Source organism: Larus michahellis, chromosome 4 (assembly GCF_964199755.1).
Source record: "Larus michahellis chromosome 4, bLarMic1.1, whole genome shotgun sequence".
In the NCBI taxonomy this organism is placed as follows: Eukaryota; Metazoa; Chordata; class Aves; order Charadriiformes; family Laridae; genus Larus; species Larus michahellis.
The window spans coordinates 89,384,072-89,401,104 of record NC_133899.1 but is presented as its reverse complement, the minus strand read 5'-3'; the positions used below and the strand labels follow the sequence as shown (position 1 = coordinate 89,401,104).

The window sequence follows — 17,033 nt, the reverse complement described above, 5'->3', positions numbered from 1 at the left end:
GGGGAGCGGGGAGGGAGGGAAGCGGATGCCGGGGGGGAGCTGTCCGCGGTGCTGCGGGGGCTGTCCGCGGTGCTGACCGCGGACTGCGTGCGGAGCCAACGCGGGAAGCCTTCCGAGGAGCGGGGGTAGGGCTGCTGCAGGGGAAGGGGGCTAGGGAGGGAACGGTGGTACCCCGAATTGCACTCGGATAGTGACCGAGTCCTTGCAGGTGTAATCCCTGACGCTGGGATGGTGGCATTAAGACGAAGAGAAAACTTGCTACGGAAACGGTGACGAATAGTTTTGGGAAACCTCCTTCTAAAAAGAAGGTGTATTTGTAAAGCTAGTATTAAACTGATGGAGAAGGTAGGGTTTGTCTGCGGGTTGTTTAAGGTACAAAAAGAAAATGCATTTTAAAATATAATTTTTAAATTAGAAGAAAAGGCGCGGTGGGGGGGTGGGACTGCTCTCAGTAATCTGTTTAATGAATACTGAAATGCTTAAAAAAATCTTTAGAGGTGTGCGAGTCGAAAAGAATAGGGAAAGCTAGCTGTTAATGTCATTAATTCCGCTGTGGTGGTGTGGTTATTTTTGCGTTTCACTGTCTTGCTGTAGGGTTTTGAAGGGTGGCAGCCAGCTCAGAAATGCTCACCAGCACTATTTCACTTTTTTTTTTTAAACATCTCCGGCTGCCTACAGGGCAGCTTGACTATTGCCTATATATCTAGAAAAAAAAAAGCCGATGTGCATTGTTGAATGACAGAAAGGAAATGGGGCGTAAAATTAAAGAATCTTTCTACACTGGTGATAGCGAAGGGAGCATCCTACAGTCGTGATGTGAAATCTAACAAGGTCTGGCGGCGCAGTGCTGTAGCAACACTTATTTAAACTCTCATTACATGTTTGTAGACGCTGGTGCGGTTTTTTTGTTTGTCTGTTTTGAGTTTTTTGTATACTTTACTGTTTTCTCCCCCAGAATAATAACACTGAATGAGAGGGCAAGCAGGCGAGCCGGGGCACCTCGAAATTCTGCGACAGTTTTGTATCCAGATTTTCTAGCGCACGCGTTTTGTGCACGAGGAAAGAAATTCGTAGAATCTCTGTAGTCCTGACTTTTTTTTTTTTTTCCCCCTTTTGGTAAAATATGTGACGTTGTCGTTTTAGGATTACGCCAGTCAAAGGGATATGAGCAAGCAGGTTGTGAACAGTCCTGAAACCGTTGCTCCTGGAGCCAATGAAGGCGCGGGAGTTGTAAGAATCAACCCCGAAAATGAGCCGCAGAATGCCCCACCGCCAGCCCCTGCCGCGATGTCCAGGCTTCCCCGGTCGCTCTCTAACGACAACAAAACCCTTTCCTCCGAAGAAGCTAAACCAAATGATTTTGAGAGGACCAAAGTCGGGATCTGCAAGCTCAGCAGCACCCCGGTGCAAGCCAACTCCACTCTCCGGAGGGAATCTGTGGAAACCTTTCCCTGCAAGCACACCCCTGGGGCAGGGGCCGCCGGGCAAGCCGCTATCCCTCACTGCAAAATTCCCGCTTTGCAAAGCACAGACGGGGACGCTAATCTAACCCTTGGTAAGAGCACACTGGAGCAAAACAACGCCAAAGGCGCCTGGGTGACCTTGAGCCAGAGTACCGTGGTACTGGGCACAGATGGCAACACTTCTGTTCTTCCTGGCAGAGTGGAGGGGGTAAGTTGGTTCCTTAGGGGGTTTATTCTTCCCCTCCTCCCCTTCAGCTCGTGGGAGTGAGGGATCTTTGCCACTCAGCACCGATTTGGGGCTGAAGCTCTAAAATCAGGTCCAAGTCTGTCGGGGATGGGGCTGTGCCTCTGGGAGTGGGGATGGAGGAAGGGGAGAGAGGGTCTTAGATAAAGTGCTGGACTGCTGGCGGCTGCTAATAATGTAATATCGGTATAAACGACAATCAATAATTCCCGGCTAATTCCAACGCGTTCACTGAGCCGTGCCTGTCAGTATAACCCGGTTCCGGCTTGGAGCCTGGAACTGCAAATAAGGTGAAATCAATTAACCCAGCCCCCCAAGACGCCAAACCCTCCCAGACCCTGACCCTGCGCCCGGGAGGGGTTTGCCCTTGTGGGGTGCGAGGCCGGGAAGGCGTCGGGCCCGCCCGCCCCCCCCTCCCCCCCCCGGCGCCCTCTCCCTGCCCTGCTGCGTATCTGGGTTACCCTGAAAGGAGGGGAGGGGGCGGGTTCATTCTGTAAAACCGTTTTTTTTAAAAAAAATTTTACTTCGTCTGTGTATGCCGGGGGAAAGGGCTGGGCCCCTGCGGGCTTTGCTGGGGACCGGCGGGTCGGTCCTTAACCACCCAAGGGCACCGAGGGCTCCGCTCCCCAGAGAGGGCGATGGGACCTGCCGTGCACCGGAGAATTAGGAGCCAGGCGACACCCCCACACCCCCCGAGGCCCTGTGTAGATGCCAGTCTCGCCGGGAGATGCGCACTGCAGTGGCCGGAGTCTCCGGGAGGGAGCCGTCCACAAAAGCCCTGCGCATTTCGTCCCCGGAGGAACCAGCTGGGCGGGGGGTGCCCTGGCAGCGGGGACCGACACAAGAACACACAAACACCCCCCGCCCCCCCCCCAGCACCCCTCCGTCGCTGCCTCCTCTCCCTCGGGAGCAGCCTGAGAGAGGGCCAGGGGTTAAAAGCCCTCCATCATGTTTTCTCTGGCAGGAAAGAGCCCGGGCAGAGACGGGCGGGCGCTGCGGGGGGGCTTCCCCAGTCCCCCTCCTGTTCCCCCCGCCCCCGCGCTCCGGCCGCTGCTCTCCGTGTTTCCCTGCGGTGAACCCGGCAGCCGCAGCACCGCGATGCTTGTTTGCAGAAGTGGCTCTTTTCCGATCTCTCTTTTTCTTTTTTTTTCTTTTTTTTTTTTTTTTCCCTCCCCCACCCTTTCCTCACCCTTTTAGGAAGACGATGTAGGGGATGAAAATAAAGCCCGAGGGAACTGGTCTAGCAAGCTGGATTTCATCCTCTCCATGGTGGGTTATGCAGTGGGGCTGGGCAATGTCTGGAGGTTCCCGTACCTGGCCTTTAAGAATGGGGGAGGTATGATGGCTTTTTCCTGTCTCTCTACCTGCAGAACCGTACGTGGCTGAGCCCGGTCCCTGCCTTTTTGGTGGGGAGAAGCACGGGGGAAGCGGGAGCCGGCGGTGCCCGTTTGCCTGGCAAAGCCGGGCAGCGAGGTCCGGGTGCACCTCCAGACCGTCAGCGACTTAGCGAGAACTGGGTTTTGCTGACGGTCGGCTCTGAAAGTAGGAAAATTCCGGCAAGATTTCGTTAGAAGGTAGCGCTTTCCTTAAAAAAAAAAAAAACACCTGCAATTGGTGCCGGCCGGAGAGGAAGGAATATAAAAAGCCGGGTGGATCACGCCTGGGCACAGAGTGAGGGCTCCGGGCCCCACTTCTCCTAATTTAAACGCAATCGGGTCTGAATCCGCAAACGGTGGGACATGGGAAGCGGAAGGGGGAAGAGGGCGATACAAAGGATTTTCCAGTCGGGAAAGTCCCACGAGAGCGTTTGAACCCGAGTGGAGGCGTTATGCCCTTTTGTGAAGTTTGGGAAACTTCTTTTCAATCTCTCGATGATCCGATTGGAAAATAATCGTTCGAGAATAGAGAGAATGCTGCTCAGCAGAATAAAGGAGAAAAAAAAAAAGGTTGGAAGAGAGGTAGTGCCGTCAATAAAAGGGGAAGAAAAAGTTTATTTGGGAGGTTGTCCTAACAGAGGCTCCAATTTAAAGTGGGAACCGGTGAGTGTTACTGCCACAGCCTCCTGCAGCTGTAAGCCTCTTCCCTCTGCGCAGGACTATCAGCAGGGGATGTTGGTGCTGTGAGCATTGAGAACGGTTGTGTAGAGGCTGTAAGAGCTATTTTATGTGAAGAACTAGCGATTTAAAACGAAAACAATTTTTTTTTTTAAAAAAAAAGGTAAGCTCTTTTTCTTTTTACCCGTAAGAACTAAGAACTTCTAAGTATGAGGTGTTAAAATACTCATTTAACGATAATGTTATCTCGAGCAAATGCTAGAGATGCAGAAAGCTGCTCCTCCCTGGCGGGGCTGGGGCCACCGGGAATCGATAATAAATAGAACACTTTCTAATAGCTACAGGTCTTACTAAGTTATCCCCAGCATCACGGGCAGAAAAATGGACCTGTTTCGGCCCCAGGAGAGCCCGTTCCCAGCCTGCAGCCGCCACGGGGGGGGGGGGGGGGGGGAAGCGGAGGCGGGGGGGCTGCCCCGCGGAGTCTGCGCGGGGCTCTGCGCACCGGGCCGCGGAGGGAGGCGAGATCCCCCCCCGCGATGTGTCGAATGAAGCAGAGCGGCCCCCCCTCGCCTACGCGCGATGATTCAGGTTGTTCTCTCTCTTCTCCCCCTCCTTCTCCTCCCCCCAAGGTGCGTTTCTCATCCCCTATTTGATGATGCTGGCTCTAGCTGGGATCCCCATTTTCTTCCTGGAAGTCTCCCTGGGGCAGTTTGCTAGTCAGGGGCCCGTGTCTGTCTGGAAAGCCATCCCCGCCTTGCAAGGTGAGCGGAGCAGGAGCCGGCCCGGTTTTTGGGGGAGCATGACCTGCACGCAGCCCCCCACCCCGGCTCCCCTTGCATGGCTTAGGCACGGCCGCCTCCCTGCGCCCCCGCTCCGCAGCCGCATGCTACGGGCTCTCTCCGGCTGGTGGCTCAGCAGCGCGGGCGCGCAACTTGCGCGGCGGTTGCGCGTGGAGCCCTTTCTGCTGGGGGATGCGCTCCGCACCTGCGCCAGAGGAAGCCGGGACGGGCTGCGGCCCCCCTCCTCCGCCTGGGATTAACAGCATTATTTTCCTCTCTCCCTCTCTTTTCTCCCAGGCTGCGGCATTGCGATGCTGATCATCTCGGTTCTAATAGCCATATATTACAATATTATTCTGTGCTACACACTTTTCTACCTTTTTGCGTCCTTTGTACCTGTGCTACCTTGGGCTTCCTGTAACAACCCGTGGAACACACCCGACTGTAAAGATAAAAACAAACTTTTGTTAGGTAAGTTGGGACAGGCATTAATTCTCTCCCCCCCCGCCCCCGCCCTGGGTTTCCAGAACTTTCCGCGGCTCAGCTGCGCCCCTGGGAGATGCCAGCGGAGACTGCGGATGCCTGTGGCCGGGCGAGGTTCCCAACACGGAGGAACGCAAGGCGCTTTGAATTGATCTCCTTCATATGGGCACTTCCCCCCGCTTTTATTTACATTTTTCCTCATCAAGGATAAATAGGATTTTCCCAACTACAATGCTAAGAAGAAGCCCAACTTGTTTTTTTTCGAGTAAAAGCTCTGTGTAGGGGAGAAAGCACAGAACATAATGCTGCAACTTCTGGTTTCTGTTAAAAACAACTTCTTGGGCTTCAGAGAGAATTAACGAAAAAAAACCCCGAAAACCGTTTTTGCAAACGGCCCAAAACATGAAAAGTAAACCGGGCAAACAACCTTCTGGAAGAGCCGCCATCACCGGCAGCGGGGTGCGGTGTCCCCCGGCCTCTGCCCCGGGGGGTGCGGGCCGTCCGGGCTGGGTGCTGCGCCCCGGGACTCCCTAATCCTGCCCTGAGACGGGGAGCGAGCGCTCCCCGCGGGCGGGCAGAAGCTCTTTCACTTCCTCAGACTCTTTTTACACCTTAGGCACTTGGGATAAAGGGGAAAATCCTAAACCCGAGTTCTGTCAGACCCTTATAGCTTCTGCAAGCAAGGAGTTCCAGAAATCTAACACAGGACCAAAGTTCAAGTCGTGTGTGTGACCTGATGCTTTTTGTTGCCATGTTACACGCAACCTGAAAAGAAAATCCAGACAAGTTATTTTTCTCTTGGTTTTCTTTTCTTCCTAGATTCCTGCATTATCGGTGACCACCCTAAAATCCAAATCAAGAACTCCACTTTCTGTATGAGTGCCTATCCAAACTTGACTATGGTTAACTTCACCAGTGAAGGAAACAAAACGTTTGTCAGTGGAAGTGAAGAATACTTCAAGTAAGATCTTTCTTTGCCTAGAGACGTTATGTTAATCTTTCTCTAAAATCCGCTGCTAGCAGACCGCAAATCACTATTTGGAAGACTAGAAATACAATAGTTAAGGACAACAAATGATACCCATTTTTAATGCCTAGGAATGATGAAAGCTAAATTTCAAATGCTGCATTATTTGTGGTCTGTTCCTACGGTGCTTAGCACAGCTGGGGTGTTGGCCCATGCTTAGCATTTTTATCTACTACTGCAATGCAGATAAATAAAATAATACATGGTGAGGATCACTGGAACCTTCTAGAGGAACCACTGAGGACACTGAAGCAAAACAAAACACTGTAGGGATTCGCACTGAATTACTGCCTGCAGTTGCTGTCATTAATTTTTTTTCTTTTTTAAATTTTCTTTTTTTTTTTTTTTTTTTCCTCCTCAGGTACTTTGTATTGAAGATTTCAGCAGGGATTGAATATCCTGGTGAGATTAGATGGCCCTTGGCACTATCTCTTTTCCTGGCTTGGGTGATTGTATATGCCTCCCTTGCTAAAGGAATCAAGTCATCAGGAAAAGTAAGAAAAATATTTGTGATCATATATTTGCAAGAAAGCAGTGTGCTGCTTCAAGGGAATCATGCTCTTGTTTAAGGCAGTGAATTATTGACAATCATTTTCAGTAAATGGCTAAGTATTAGTGAAATGCCCTTTTCCTGTCCGTGTTTTCCTGACTACCCAAAACATAAAAAAAGGATCATTTTGGTTCAGCATTTGTTTCCTAATCTTCAGTAACTTTAAAATGAGCCCTTGAGCTGCGCTCAGCGGTTGGATGGCAAAAGGTGCGTTCAGCATCCTTCCCTATTCTGTGTGGTGTGCATTAAAATTCTGCCGTCACCTCGCATTTCACTGTAATCAGGGAAATTTTGATGTAATTTAAGATGTTAAGTAACATGTTTTAAAATCATAACTGAACTTAAGCTGGTCTATGGTGGGTGTGAGCAGTGACAGCGTGTATCCTCTTTTCCCAAGTGTTCGTGTGCCATCTTTCTAAAGCTCCTCTTTGCGGTGACCAGGCTCCTTGCTCCTTCTCTGACACCTCGCATGTCATCATGTCATTCTCTCCCTTGCCCTTCAAACCTGCAGCTTTCTGCCATGCCTCCTAACTAACAGCCGTGTCAAGAGGGAACATGTCCTCTCATTGGCGTGGAATTACAGGTATACGAATTAGCCAGGCAGCCATCTGAGCAGAGAGACGCAGCTTTTTCTTCATCGGCAGCACTGGTTTGGGTGGTTTTTTGGGGTGGTTTTTTTTTTTTTTTTTTCGGTGAAAGCTGCAGGAATACAATATTTGAGACTTCTCCATCAATGCCACTGCAATTAGCACGCAGGTTAAAATGTTAGATGATGACATGACATAAATCTAGCTTATTTACGAAGAGTAGGTTGAAAAGAAAAAGAAAAAAAGCTGGAGCAGAATAACTGGATATTTCCTAGGCTAAAGACAGGGGATGTGCAGAGATAGCTGTGAGTTTTCTAGAGCTGGGCATGGGGTTTCTGATTCCAAGCCATCCCTCTGAATCTAGAAGCTGACAACATCTCTTGGGAGGCAGCTTGGGAATTAGCAGAAAATCCAGAGACTTGGAGTGCCAAGGGAAAGTTGAGATTTTTTTTTTTTTTTTCCCCCTACCTTTGTGTGACAGGAAAAACTGTTTCATGAAAGGCCAGAGCCAAGGAACAGATGATGTACAGGAGAATAACTTGGGTTTGGATGTAGCAATAGGTATTTCTTTAGAGTGAGTCTTAGGGGCCAAGAAAAATATTGACTCCTTGGTGTCAGGGTGTCCTGGTGTGAGATAAACTAAACCACGACACAGGCATAGAAAACCTTTGTTTATGCATAGATGGGTTCAGTGTATTCACTGCACAAAAACTAATTGGGGTGACTTCTTGAAACACTTATTGAAACAGCAAAGACAAAGTCGGGAAAGCTGTTTTAGATCAGAGGATTCTGGTCCCTGTAAGATTCAGAGGTTAATGTGAAAGGGATTTGAAATGCTTTCGGGTAGAGTGTACAGCTTAACTGACCATAATCTAGCCATTTTATTTGACTACAGAGACCTCTGCTCTGTACTAGGTAATTATTAAGACATTAAACAGACAACTTCTGTTGTGTATTTAGACATAATGATGATTAGGACTATCTGGATCATTTCACTGACTTTCCTTTTTTGCATTGGGACCATAGATATTTTCGTGGTGATATGTAATTGTTAAGAGGTACAAATAGTAATAAAAATTCTTTAGGCTTAGTTAAATACAGAGAAATATATAGAAAAAATAAATCAGAACTTCAAGTGTTATTGAATGATTGCTCATTTAATTTCCATTGTGCTCTGTTAGTTCAAGCATTTAGCTGTAAATTCCTGTTATTCCTCTCCAGACTTCCTTTTCTGCTTTTTCTTCCCCCCTCTGTCTAGAATCCAACTCTTACCTCTGTTGATATTATGATATTATTCCTCTTTCCAGCAGCAAGATGAGCTGTGAAACTTCAGATTTCCTGGGAAATAACCCTGTTGTCTTCCTAGTTTATCCCCCTATTGTCTCTGAGCCTGAGTAACTGCTTTGTTCAGGCAATAGCGTAGCACTTGTGTTTCCCCCCTCTCTTCTTATACACCCAAATAAGCCTTTTTAATATTTGTTTTTCTTTTTTGGTCTGTCCAGGTGGTGTACTTTACAGCTACATTCCCCTATGTAGTTCTCATCATCCTTCTTATAAGAGGAGTGACTCTACCTGGAGCTGGAGCTGGAATCTGGTACTTCATCACGCCCAAGTGGGAGAAGCTCATTGATGCTATGGTGGGCTCATTATTGCATTCATAAGTTGGAGGGTGAATAAGTCCTACAGATTTCTTGGTGTCTGCTGCAAGCGTTTTCTATGTGCAGAGGCAGTATTGTCATCTGTGAAACTTGTTCTTCATCTTACGCAGGGTGTTGTTGCAATGGATGTTCGTTATTTGTGTGCACGTAATGTGTTTTACCTATATGATTATAGATATGTTATTCACTTCACATTTAGTATTTCAACCGAAACTCTGAGCAAGTGCATTGGAAAATAGTGAATTAAAAAGGAAGTATAGTTATACATATGCTGGTGCCTTTTGGATGCTGGCTTGGCTTGAACAAGCACATGAAGCTTTCCATAGGTAACATAAACTTATCGGCATTTCTTGAGAAATGCTCCGAATAGGTGTGTTTTACTCATTGAGCAAAGCTTGTTCAGAACAATGCGTATGAAACATTAGATTAGGATGTATAATTTAATTTCGCTTAATCTAACTTCCTAGTAGCATATATTTATAGAATCATAGAGTTGGAAGGGACCTTAAAGATCACATAGTTCCAAGCCCCCTGCCCTGGGCAGGGACACCTCCCACCAGACCAGGCGGCTCAAAGCCCCGTCCAGCCTGGCCTTGAACACCTCCAGGGATGGGGCAGCCACAGCTCCTCTGGGCAACGGGCTCACCACCCTCACAGGAAAGGATTTCTTCCGTATATCTAACCTAAATCTCCCCTCTTTCAGTTTAAAACCATTCCCCCTCATCCTATCATTACACTCCCTGGTAAAGAGTCACTCTCCAGTTTTCCCGTAGGCCCCCTTTAAGTCTATAAGGTGTCCCTGAAGCCTTTTCTTCTCCAGGCTGAATAACCCCAACTCTCTCAGCCTGTCCTCGTAGCAGAGATGCTCCAGCCCTCTGATCATCATTGTGGCCTCCTCTGGACAGGTCCGTGTCCTTCTTATGTTGGGGGCCCCAGAGCTGGAGGCAGAACTGCAGGGGGGTCTCCCCAGAGCGAGCAGAGGGGCAGAATCCCCTCCCTCAACCTGCTGGCCATGCTGCTTTTGATACAGTCTGGGACGTGGTTGGCTTTCTGGGCTTCAAGTGGACATAGCCTGCTCGTTTTGAGCTTCTCATCAGCCAGCACCCCCAAGTCCTTCTCCTCAGGGCTGCTCTCAATCCATTCTCCGCCCAACCTGTATCTGTGCTTGGGATTGCTCCAACCCAGATGCAGGACCTTGCACTTGGCCATGTTGAACTCCATGAGGTTCACACAGGCCCACCTCTCAAGCCTGTCCAGGTCCCTCTGGATGACATCGCTTCCCTCCAGCGTGTTGACTGCACCGCACAGCTTGGAGAGAGGAGCTGATACAGTGGCTTTGCTCTTTAAGCATTGACTGTATGAGGTGGAGCTTCAGCTCTGCTGCTTCACTCAGGATTTCAACCGATTTCTAAACAGCCATTTGTTGTCAATGAAGCCCGTCAAACTTTTTCCAAAAATACACATGGATTTATGTTTGTGTCAGCATAAATCCACCTATGTGTTATATATTTGTCTGATGTGTGTCAGTCTTCAGGCAGGAGTCTGGAGACTTGAATTGAAGCCTGAGCTGAGAGTTACAATTCAGACTTTTTTCTCTAGAAATATAAGAGGTTTTTTTAGCAAGACCTCAGGAAATCTGGTGATATTTTTTTTTTTTCCCCTTAAGAATTCTTTTCCTCTATCAATAGCTGTGTGATATCACACCGATAGATAGATAATTAAAGCTGAAACCACTTTCCTGGATTAATTGCGCAGATCTTAAATTCTTTAATATCTCTGCAATCATGGGTATTTTGACCCTTTGGTGATGGGAGTGTTAGATCTTTTGCAAACAATACAGAAATTAATTTTGCATTAAATATGAGCATTTTTGGATCCCACATTGTGCAATAAAGGAGGTGGGAACTGCTGCCTTTTGCAGAACGGGCCTGTCTGAATACACTAAGTGTCTCTGTCACCCTGGGTAAGTGTTCAATAATATTCCGGCGAGCTTCCGTTTTCAATTTTCTTTACAGTGTAACATGAATTAACAGCCGTGTATTGCACTCAATTAGGTGAAGGATTGACTGCTTGCTGGCTGGTAACTTTTAAAATGGTGTTTAAGTATCTTCAAACTGGTTGGGGTGTGTATAGGTACATCGATCTGTGCACGTGTGTGTATCTCCACTTCTGCACTGTGGACTTGGGTGGAAAATTAGACTTTGTAGGAAAGCCTGTAAATAGAAATACCAATGCTTCCAACATTTTGCAAGTGATAAGTAAGAACAGCTCCTTTGAAATTTCAGGCAATGTTAATCTAAACGCATTTAAGGCTTTGAAGAACTTTGTTACAGAACAAGCAGTGCTGTTTGGTTTGTTTTTTTTAAGAGAGACTTGGCTGAGCATGTCTTTTCTTCTGATGGGAGGAAAATGGGCCCTCATGTCTAAAGAACCCTAACTTACACTGTGCTGTTTGATGTACGCCTAATGGTGGAAATTTACCCTAATTTTAGTGTGATCTCATTCATAAGTAGCACATCAAGCAACATAATTACTTTTATCAAGAAGATAAAAGTATTATTTAGGGCCACTGGCAGGTAAACCATGAGCACCTGATGCAGATTTTTTTCCTCTTGATTTGTATTTTCTTTGATGAATGTATTTGAACTGATATTCATCAAGCAATACAGGCTGAGTATTTGTGCCTTCCATATACAGCAACAGTTTTTCTGTATACAATATTGTCATTTTAAAATAAAAATTATTGTCATTTTATATGGGCTCACAAGGACAGTACTCCCCATCGAATGGGCACTCTGTATTTCAGGGTAGGATTTTGCTTTTAAATGTTCTATTGACATCCGTTGCTCTAAAGTTCATTTAAACTACTTATGTGTTAATCCCCAGCAGTAACATTTAAGTGTTTTTGGTCTTTCTAACACTCTTTCCTGAAGCCGATGCTAGTTCCTCTCCTGTCTATTTTAGGTTTGGAAGGATGCTGCCACTCAGATTTTCTTCTCCTTATCTGCAGCATGGGGAGGCCTAATTACTCTCTCTTCCTACAACAAATTCCATAATAATTGCTACAGGTATGTGAGAGTGAAACTCATCGGTCTTATTAAACGTAAACAGGTCTTCTCCAAACACAGTCAGCTACCAACTTGCAGAAATCTGGTTTGAAAGACCCTCCATGTTTTCCTTTTCCTTTCCTTTTCTTTTTTTTTTTTTTTTTTTTAGACTCTCTTCCCCCTCTCTCTTCCCCCTCTCTCTTCCCCCTCTCTCTTCCCCCTCCTTATTTTTTTTTTGGGGGGTTTTGTTCGTTTTGTTTCTTTAATCTTTTTTGGTTTTGTATGTTGTATCTTCTCCCCAGGTCCTAATCTACTAGTCTCAAGATGAGATTTAGGCTTCTTGTAGTCCCTATTGACTCTTAATTTTCAGAACCAGCAGTTTTAGGTGGAAAGGCAACCTGGGAAGCTGTCAACAGCCGTGAGCAGTGGTATGAAACCCAGCCAGTTGGCAGCCTCTGATGAAGAACATCCCGTGTGTAGAATGGGCTGAAGTTTGCCGTTGTGAGACATACATGAGTTTAACGTGCAACTTCCATATATGTGATTTTTGTCTCTCCTAAACGCCATTATTTTTTCCAGTTACCCCTAGCGTGGTTTTACATGCACAAAGTTATTCCAAGTTGTGAAATTTAAAATCACTCTTATTTGTAATCACTGAAAGTTATTTTTCCAAGGAAAAGGTAACCATTCTGGTGGCATAGTATAGTTTTCCATAAAAAAATGTGCCAGATATATGTCTGCAGATGGAAAAAACCAAAAGCAAGTGGCATTAGTAGAATGTTTCACTGCTGTTTTATTGTCCTTAAAGCCAATCTTGTTTCAGCTGAAGCAGACCTTTACTGATGCCTGCAATGGCAGAGCTGCTGACTCAGGGTGGCACAGGGACTGTCCCAAGGGTATGCTTAAAGGTCTTTCCTGAATCAAGACCTCTAAAGCACACGCTCCTTGGGATTTGAACTCCCATATCCTATAACTTCTAAGAACTGTATACAAAAACTTACCTTCAAAAACAAATGCAGATCAGGATTTTAAAAAGGAATTTCAAAAACATTTCCTACTGCTGTTTGAACGTAATTTAATATAATTATCCCAAAATATGGATGAATAAGTAACAGCGTTGCTTTCTCAGTAAATCCTACCCAGCAATCCTTTGGGTCCTATTTTTGAAAATGCTTTGATTTATTTTTTTTTTGTTGTTGATGAATGAATACATTCAGAATACCAAAAAATGGTATTCAAAAAATGAGAGAAACATCATGCTATCTTTCTGCATTCATTTAGCAATGTTTCGTGGCATTTGGAAAATGTTAACAAAAACTTTGAATTAAATGTTTGGTAATAAAGTATAAAAATCTTACAGGTCTAATACCAAATACATGCCTCACTATGTTAGAGAGGGATACGGGACACCGAAGCAGAAATAATTAGAAAAGCTTAGTTACTTCTAATTTGTTAATTTTACAACACATTTTGAATACTGAAATGAAGTATGGCTATCTTCTTTTTCAATTTTTATATTCATTACATTCTAGCACTGCAGATAAAATTGTAGTTTTCAGTTACATATTCATTTAAACATCATTTAATAATCTAGAATTGCAATAAATTTACATAAATTCACTTCATAATGCATACCTAAAAGATTTTCCTTAACTTTTCTGGGTTTTGGAAGAAGATTAACACATTATAATTCCAAAGAGAAGACTATTATTTTTTTTCTGTAGACCTGAAGAATTAACCTAATCATTAGAGCCTTAAGAGATGCTCTGTTAGAGATTCCAGAAGTTCTGCCAGCTCTGTGAGGTTCTTGACAGCTTTTCAGGTTGTATTTTGTTCTGTTCCTGACAAACAAAGAGCAGTAGGAATAAGGATTTCTAGTCAACTTAAAAAAAACCACAAAACAAACAAAACCAAACCACACTTAAGGTAAGTGACTTTTTTGTTCCTAAGTTGTAATATTTTAAGGGGAAGTCTTCTGAACACACCTATCATAGAATGCATTGGGTTGGAAGGGACCTCTAAAGGCCATCTAGTCCAACCCCCCTGCAGTAAGCAGGGACATCTTCAACTAGATCAGGTTCACCCATCCACAAGAAGGGCCGGAAGGAGGATCCGGGGAACTACAGGCCAGTCAGTCTGACCTCGGTGCCTGGGAAGGTCATGGAACAGATCCTCCTCAGTGCCATTACACGGCACATGCAGGAGAACAGGGTGATCAGGCCCAGTCAGCATGGGTTTGTGAAGGGCAGGTCATGCCTATCAAACCTAATATCCTTCTATGATAAGGTGACCCACTTAGTGGATGAGGGAAAAGCTGTGGATGTTATCTACTTGGATTTTTGCAAAGCTTTTGACACTGTTTCCCACAGCATTCTCCTGGAGAAACTGGCTGCTCATGGCCTGGACAGGTGTACTCTTCGCTGGGTAAAAAACTGGCTGGATGGCCGTGCCCAGAGAGTGGTGGTAAATGGAGTTAAATCCAGTTGGTGTCCAGTCACAAGTGGTGTCCCCCAGGGTTCGGTGCTGGGGCCGGTTCTCTTTAATATCTTTATCAGTGATCTGGATGAAGGGATCGAATGCACCCTCAGTAAGTTCGCAGATGACACTAAACTGGGCGGGCGTGTTGATCTGCTTGAGGGTAGGTTGGCTCTGCAGAGGGATCTGGACAGGCTGGACCAATGGACTGAGACCAATGGTATGAGGTTCAACAAGGCCAAGTGCCGGGTCCTGCACTTGGGACACAACAACCCCATGCAGCGCTACAGGATTGGGGCAGAGTGGCTTGAAAGCAGCTCGACAGAAAAGGACTTGGGAGTGTTGGTTGACAGGCGGCTGAATATGAGCCAGCAGTGTGCCCAGGTGGCCAAGAAGGCCAACAGCATCCTAGCCTGTATCAGGAATAGTGTGGTGAGCCGGACTAGGGAAGTGATCATCCCCCTGTACTCGGCACTGGTGAGGCCCCACCTTGAGTACTGCGTTCAGTTTTGGGCCCCTCGCTACAAGAGGGACATTGAGGTGTTGGAGCGTGTCCAGAGAAGGGCTACAAAGCTGGTGAGGGGCCTGGAGGACAAACCTTATGAAGAACGACTGAGGGAGCTGGGGTTGTTTAGCCTGGAGAAGAGGAGGCTGAGGGGAGACCTTATCACCCTCTACAACTACCTGAAAGGAGGTTGTAGAGAGATGGGGGCTGACCTCTTCTCCCTGGTGACAAGTGATAGGACGAGGGGAAACGGGTTCAAGTTACGTCAGGGGAGGTTTAGATTAGATATTAGGAAACATTTTTTCACTGAAAGGGTTATTAAACATTGGAATAGGCTGCCCAGGGAGGTGGTGGATTCACCATCCCTGGAGGTGTTTAAAAAAAGGGTAGATGGGGCACTTAGGGACATGGTTTAGAAGTGGCTCTTGTCAGGGTAGGCTAAAGGTTGGACTCGATGATCTTAAAGGTCCCTTCCAACCTCAGCAATTCTATGATTCTATGCTCAGAGCCCCATCCAGCCTGGCCTTGAATGTCTCCAGGGATGGGGCCTCCACCACCTCTCTGGGCAACCTGTTCCAGTGTCTCACCACCCTCATTGTAAAGAACTTCTTCCCAATGTCTAATCTAAACCTGCCCTGCTCTAGTTTAAAACCGTTGCCCCTCATTTTAATTTATATTGGGAACTAAAAATAAAAATTCTATCAAGAATGTAATAATTATGGATGGGGATTGTGAGGGCTGGTTTCCTGTCAAGTCACATCTACTTACCCAGTATAGTATGACATTCAGGTGTGGATTTCTTCAGATTCCCTTAACAACAGCAGACAATTGTAGCAGGGAATCATCTACAGATGGGTGGGCATTGAAGTGAGTGCTGCAGGGTACAGCAAGCTTAGCTCTGAAATTTTGTGTGCAAATACAAGAAAGATACAGGACAAAAATAATCTTACCTGGATGGTGGTGGCTAGTGCGTATGTAATACAGTGAGCAGATATCCACATCAGGCAAAGAGTAAAACACTGCGTTACAGATCATGTCATCATTGCTATCCTTGTCAGAGAGGCCAAGAGCAGAAGTGCATATCCGCCTGTGGCTTCCTACGTGGCACGTGGGTGATGGAAACTTGCACAGCTGATTTTTGGTGGTGTTGTGAAGACTTCTGGCACCTGATTGGCATCAGACGTACCTGATAAGTGTAAAAATGTACCTTCAGTGGCGTTCCCACAGGATGTGTGTGCTCATGAGAGAGACTCCTGAAATGTGTACAAAACCTTTCTTTGCATGTCTTGCAACAAGGTAACACGGCTTCTTGTTTTTTCTTTTCAGGGACACATTGATAGTCACATGTACCAACAGTGCCACAAGTATTTTTGCAGGCTTTGTCATCTTCTCAGTTATTGGCTTCATGGCAAATGAGCTCAAAGTGAATATTGAAGCTGTGGCAGACCAAGGTAGGGTACGCTGCTGTTTCGTTACTTAGGCACCTGGTGGCAACTTCAGCTCTATTGTCAATGATGACATTGGAGGTGGGAATAATGACTTCAAACTGGAGTGGATTAATAAACTACTTGTAGGCATTTCTGTATGGGAGAAGGTACATTGGGAAGTCAACTGGGAAGTCAAGGTACTACTCGAAGCCTCCTTATCAGTCATTTGGTAAGACAAGGAAGCAAGCTGAGACTCATTTCAGATCGTTATGTAAATGACATACAGAAGGGGGTAGGCTGAGATGTCTCCTTCACATAGTTCAAGCGATCACTGGCCCTCTCATTTGTCTGTGTCGCTGCCTTGTCAGGTCCCCAAGGTAAAAGTTGTCCCTGATGGTGGGAATCTTGGATGAGAGGACGGTGGGCTTCATAATGGTGGTTCTGGGGGAAATGCGGTGTCAGAGGTGGATTGCGCTTCTAAACTGTGGGGAGCAAGGAGCTGCCTCCATGGGGAAGTAAAAAATTTCTGAAGAACTGCTCAGAAGATTTTGGTTGGTGAAGTGAGATGGTTACGAATGGGGATCTGAAAGGTCTTAATTGGTAGAGCTGAATGTGCGTGGGAAGTGTATGGCTGATGGGAGAATTGGTGCTGTCAGGTACAATATGATGTGAAGTAGCAGGAGACAGGAAGGGAGAAGCTTTTGGGATAAGATTCAGAGAAGCTTAAAGGATTG

At 46.2% G+C, this 17,033-nt stretch overlaps 1 protein-coding gene across 1 annotated transcript in view; it reads left to right on the top strand.

The window, feature by feature from the left end:
* Window positions 1-778: 778 nt before the first annotated feature.
* Window positions 779-17,033, top strand: part of SLC6A5 (solute carrier family 6 member 5) — a 36,915-nt gene continuing 20,660 nt past the window's right edge. Inside the window, exons 1-9 of the mRNA XM_074586319.1 lie at window positions 779-1,671; window positions 2,905-3,043; window positions 4,391-4,522; window positions 4,838-5,011; window positions 5,843-5,984; window positions 6,412-6,544; window positions 8,690-8,824; window positions 11,810-11,913; window positions 16,199-16,323. Coding sequence (XP_074442420.1) covers window positions 1,165-1,671; window positions 2,905-3,043; window positions 4,391-4,522; window positions 4,838-5,011; window positions 5,843-5,984; window positions 6,412-6,544; window positions 8,690-8,824; window positions 11,810-11,913; window positions 16,199-16,323 — 1,591 coding nt within the window. The 5' untranslated portion in view covers window positions 779-1,164. The remainder of the gene's footprint in view (window positions 1,672-2,904; window positions 3,044-4,390; window positions 4,523-4,837; window positions 5,012-5,842; window positions 5,985-6,411; window positions 6,545-8,689; window positions 8,825-11,809; window positions 11,914-16,198; window positions 16,324-17,033) is intronic.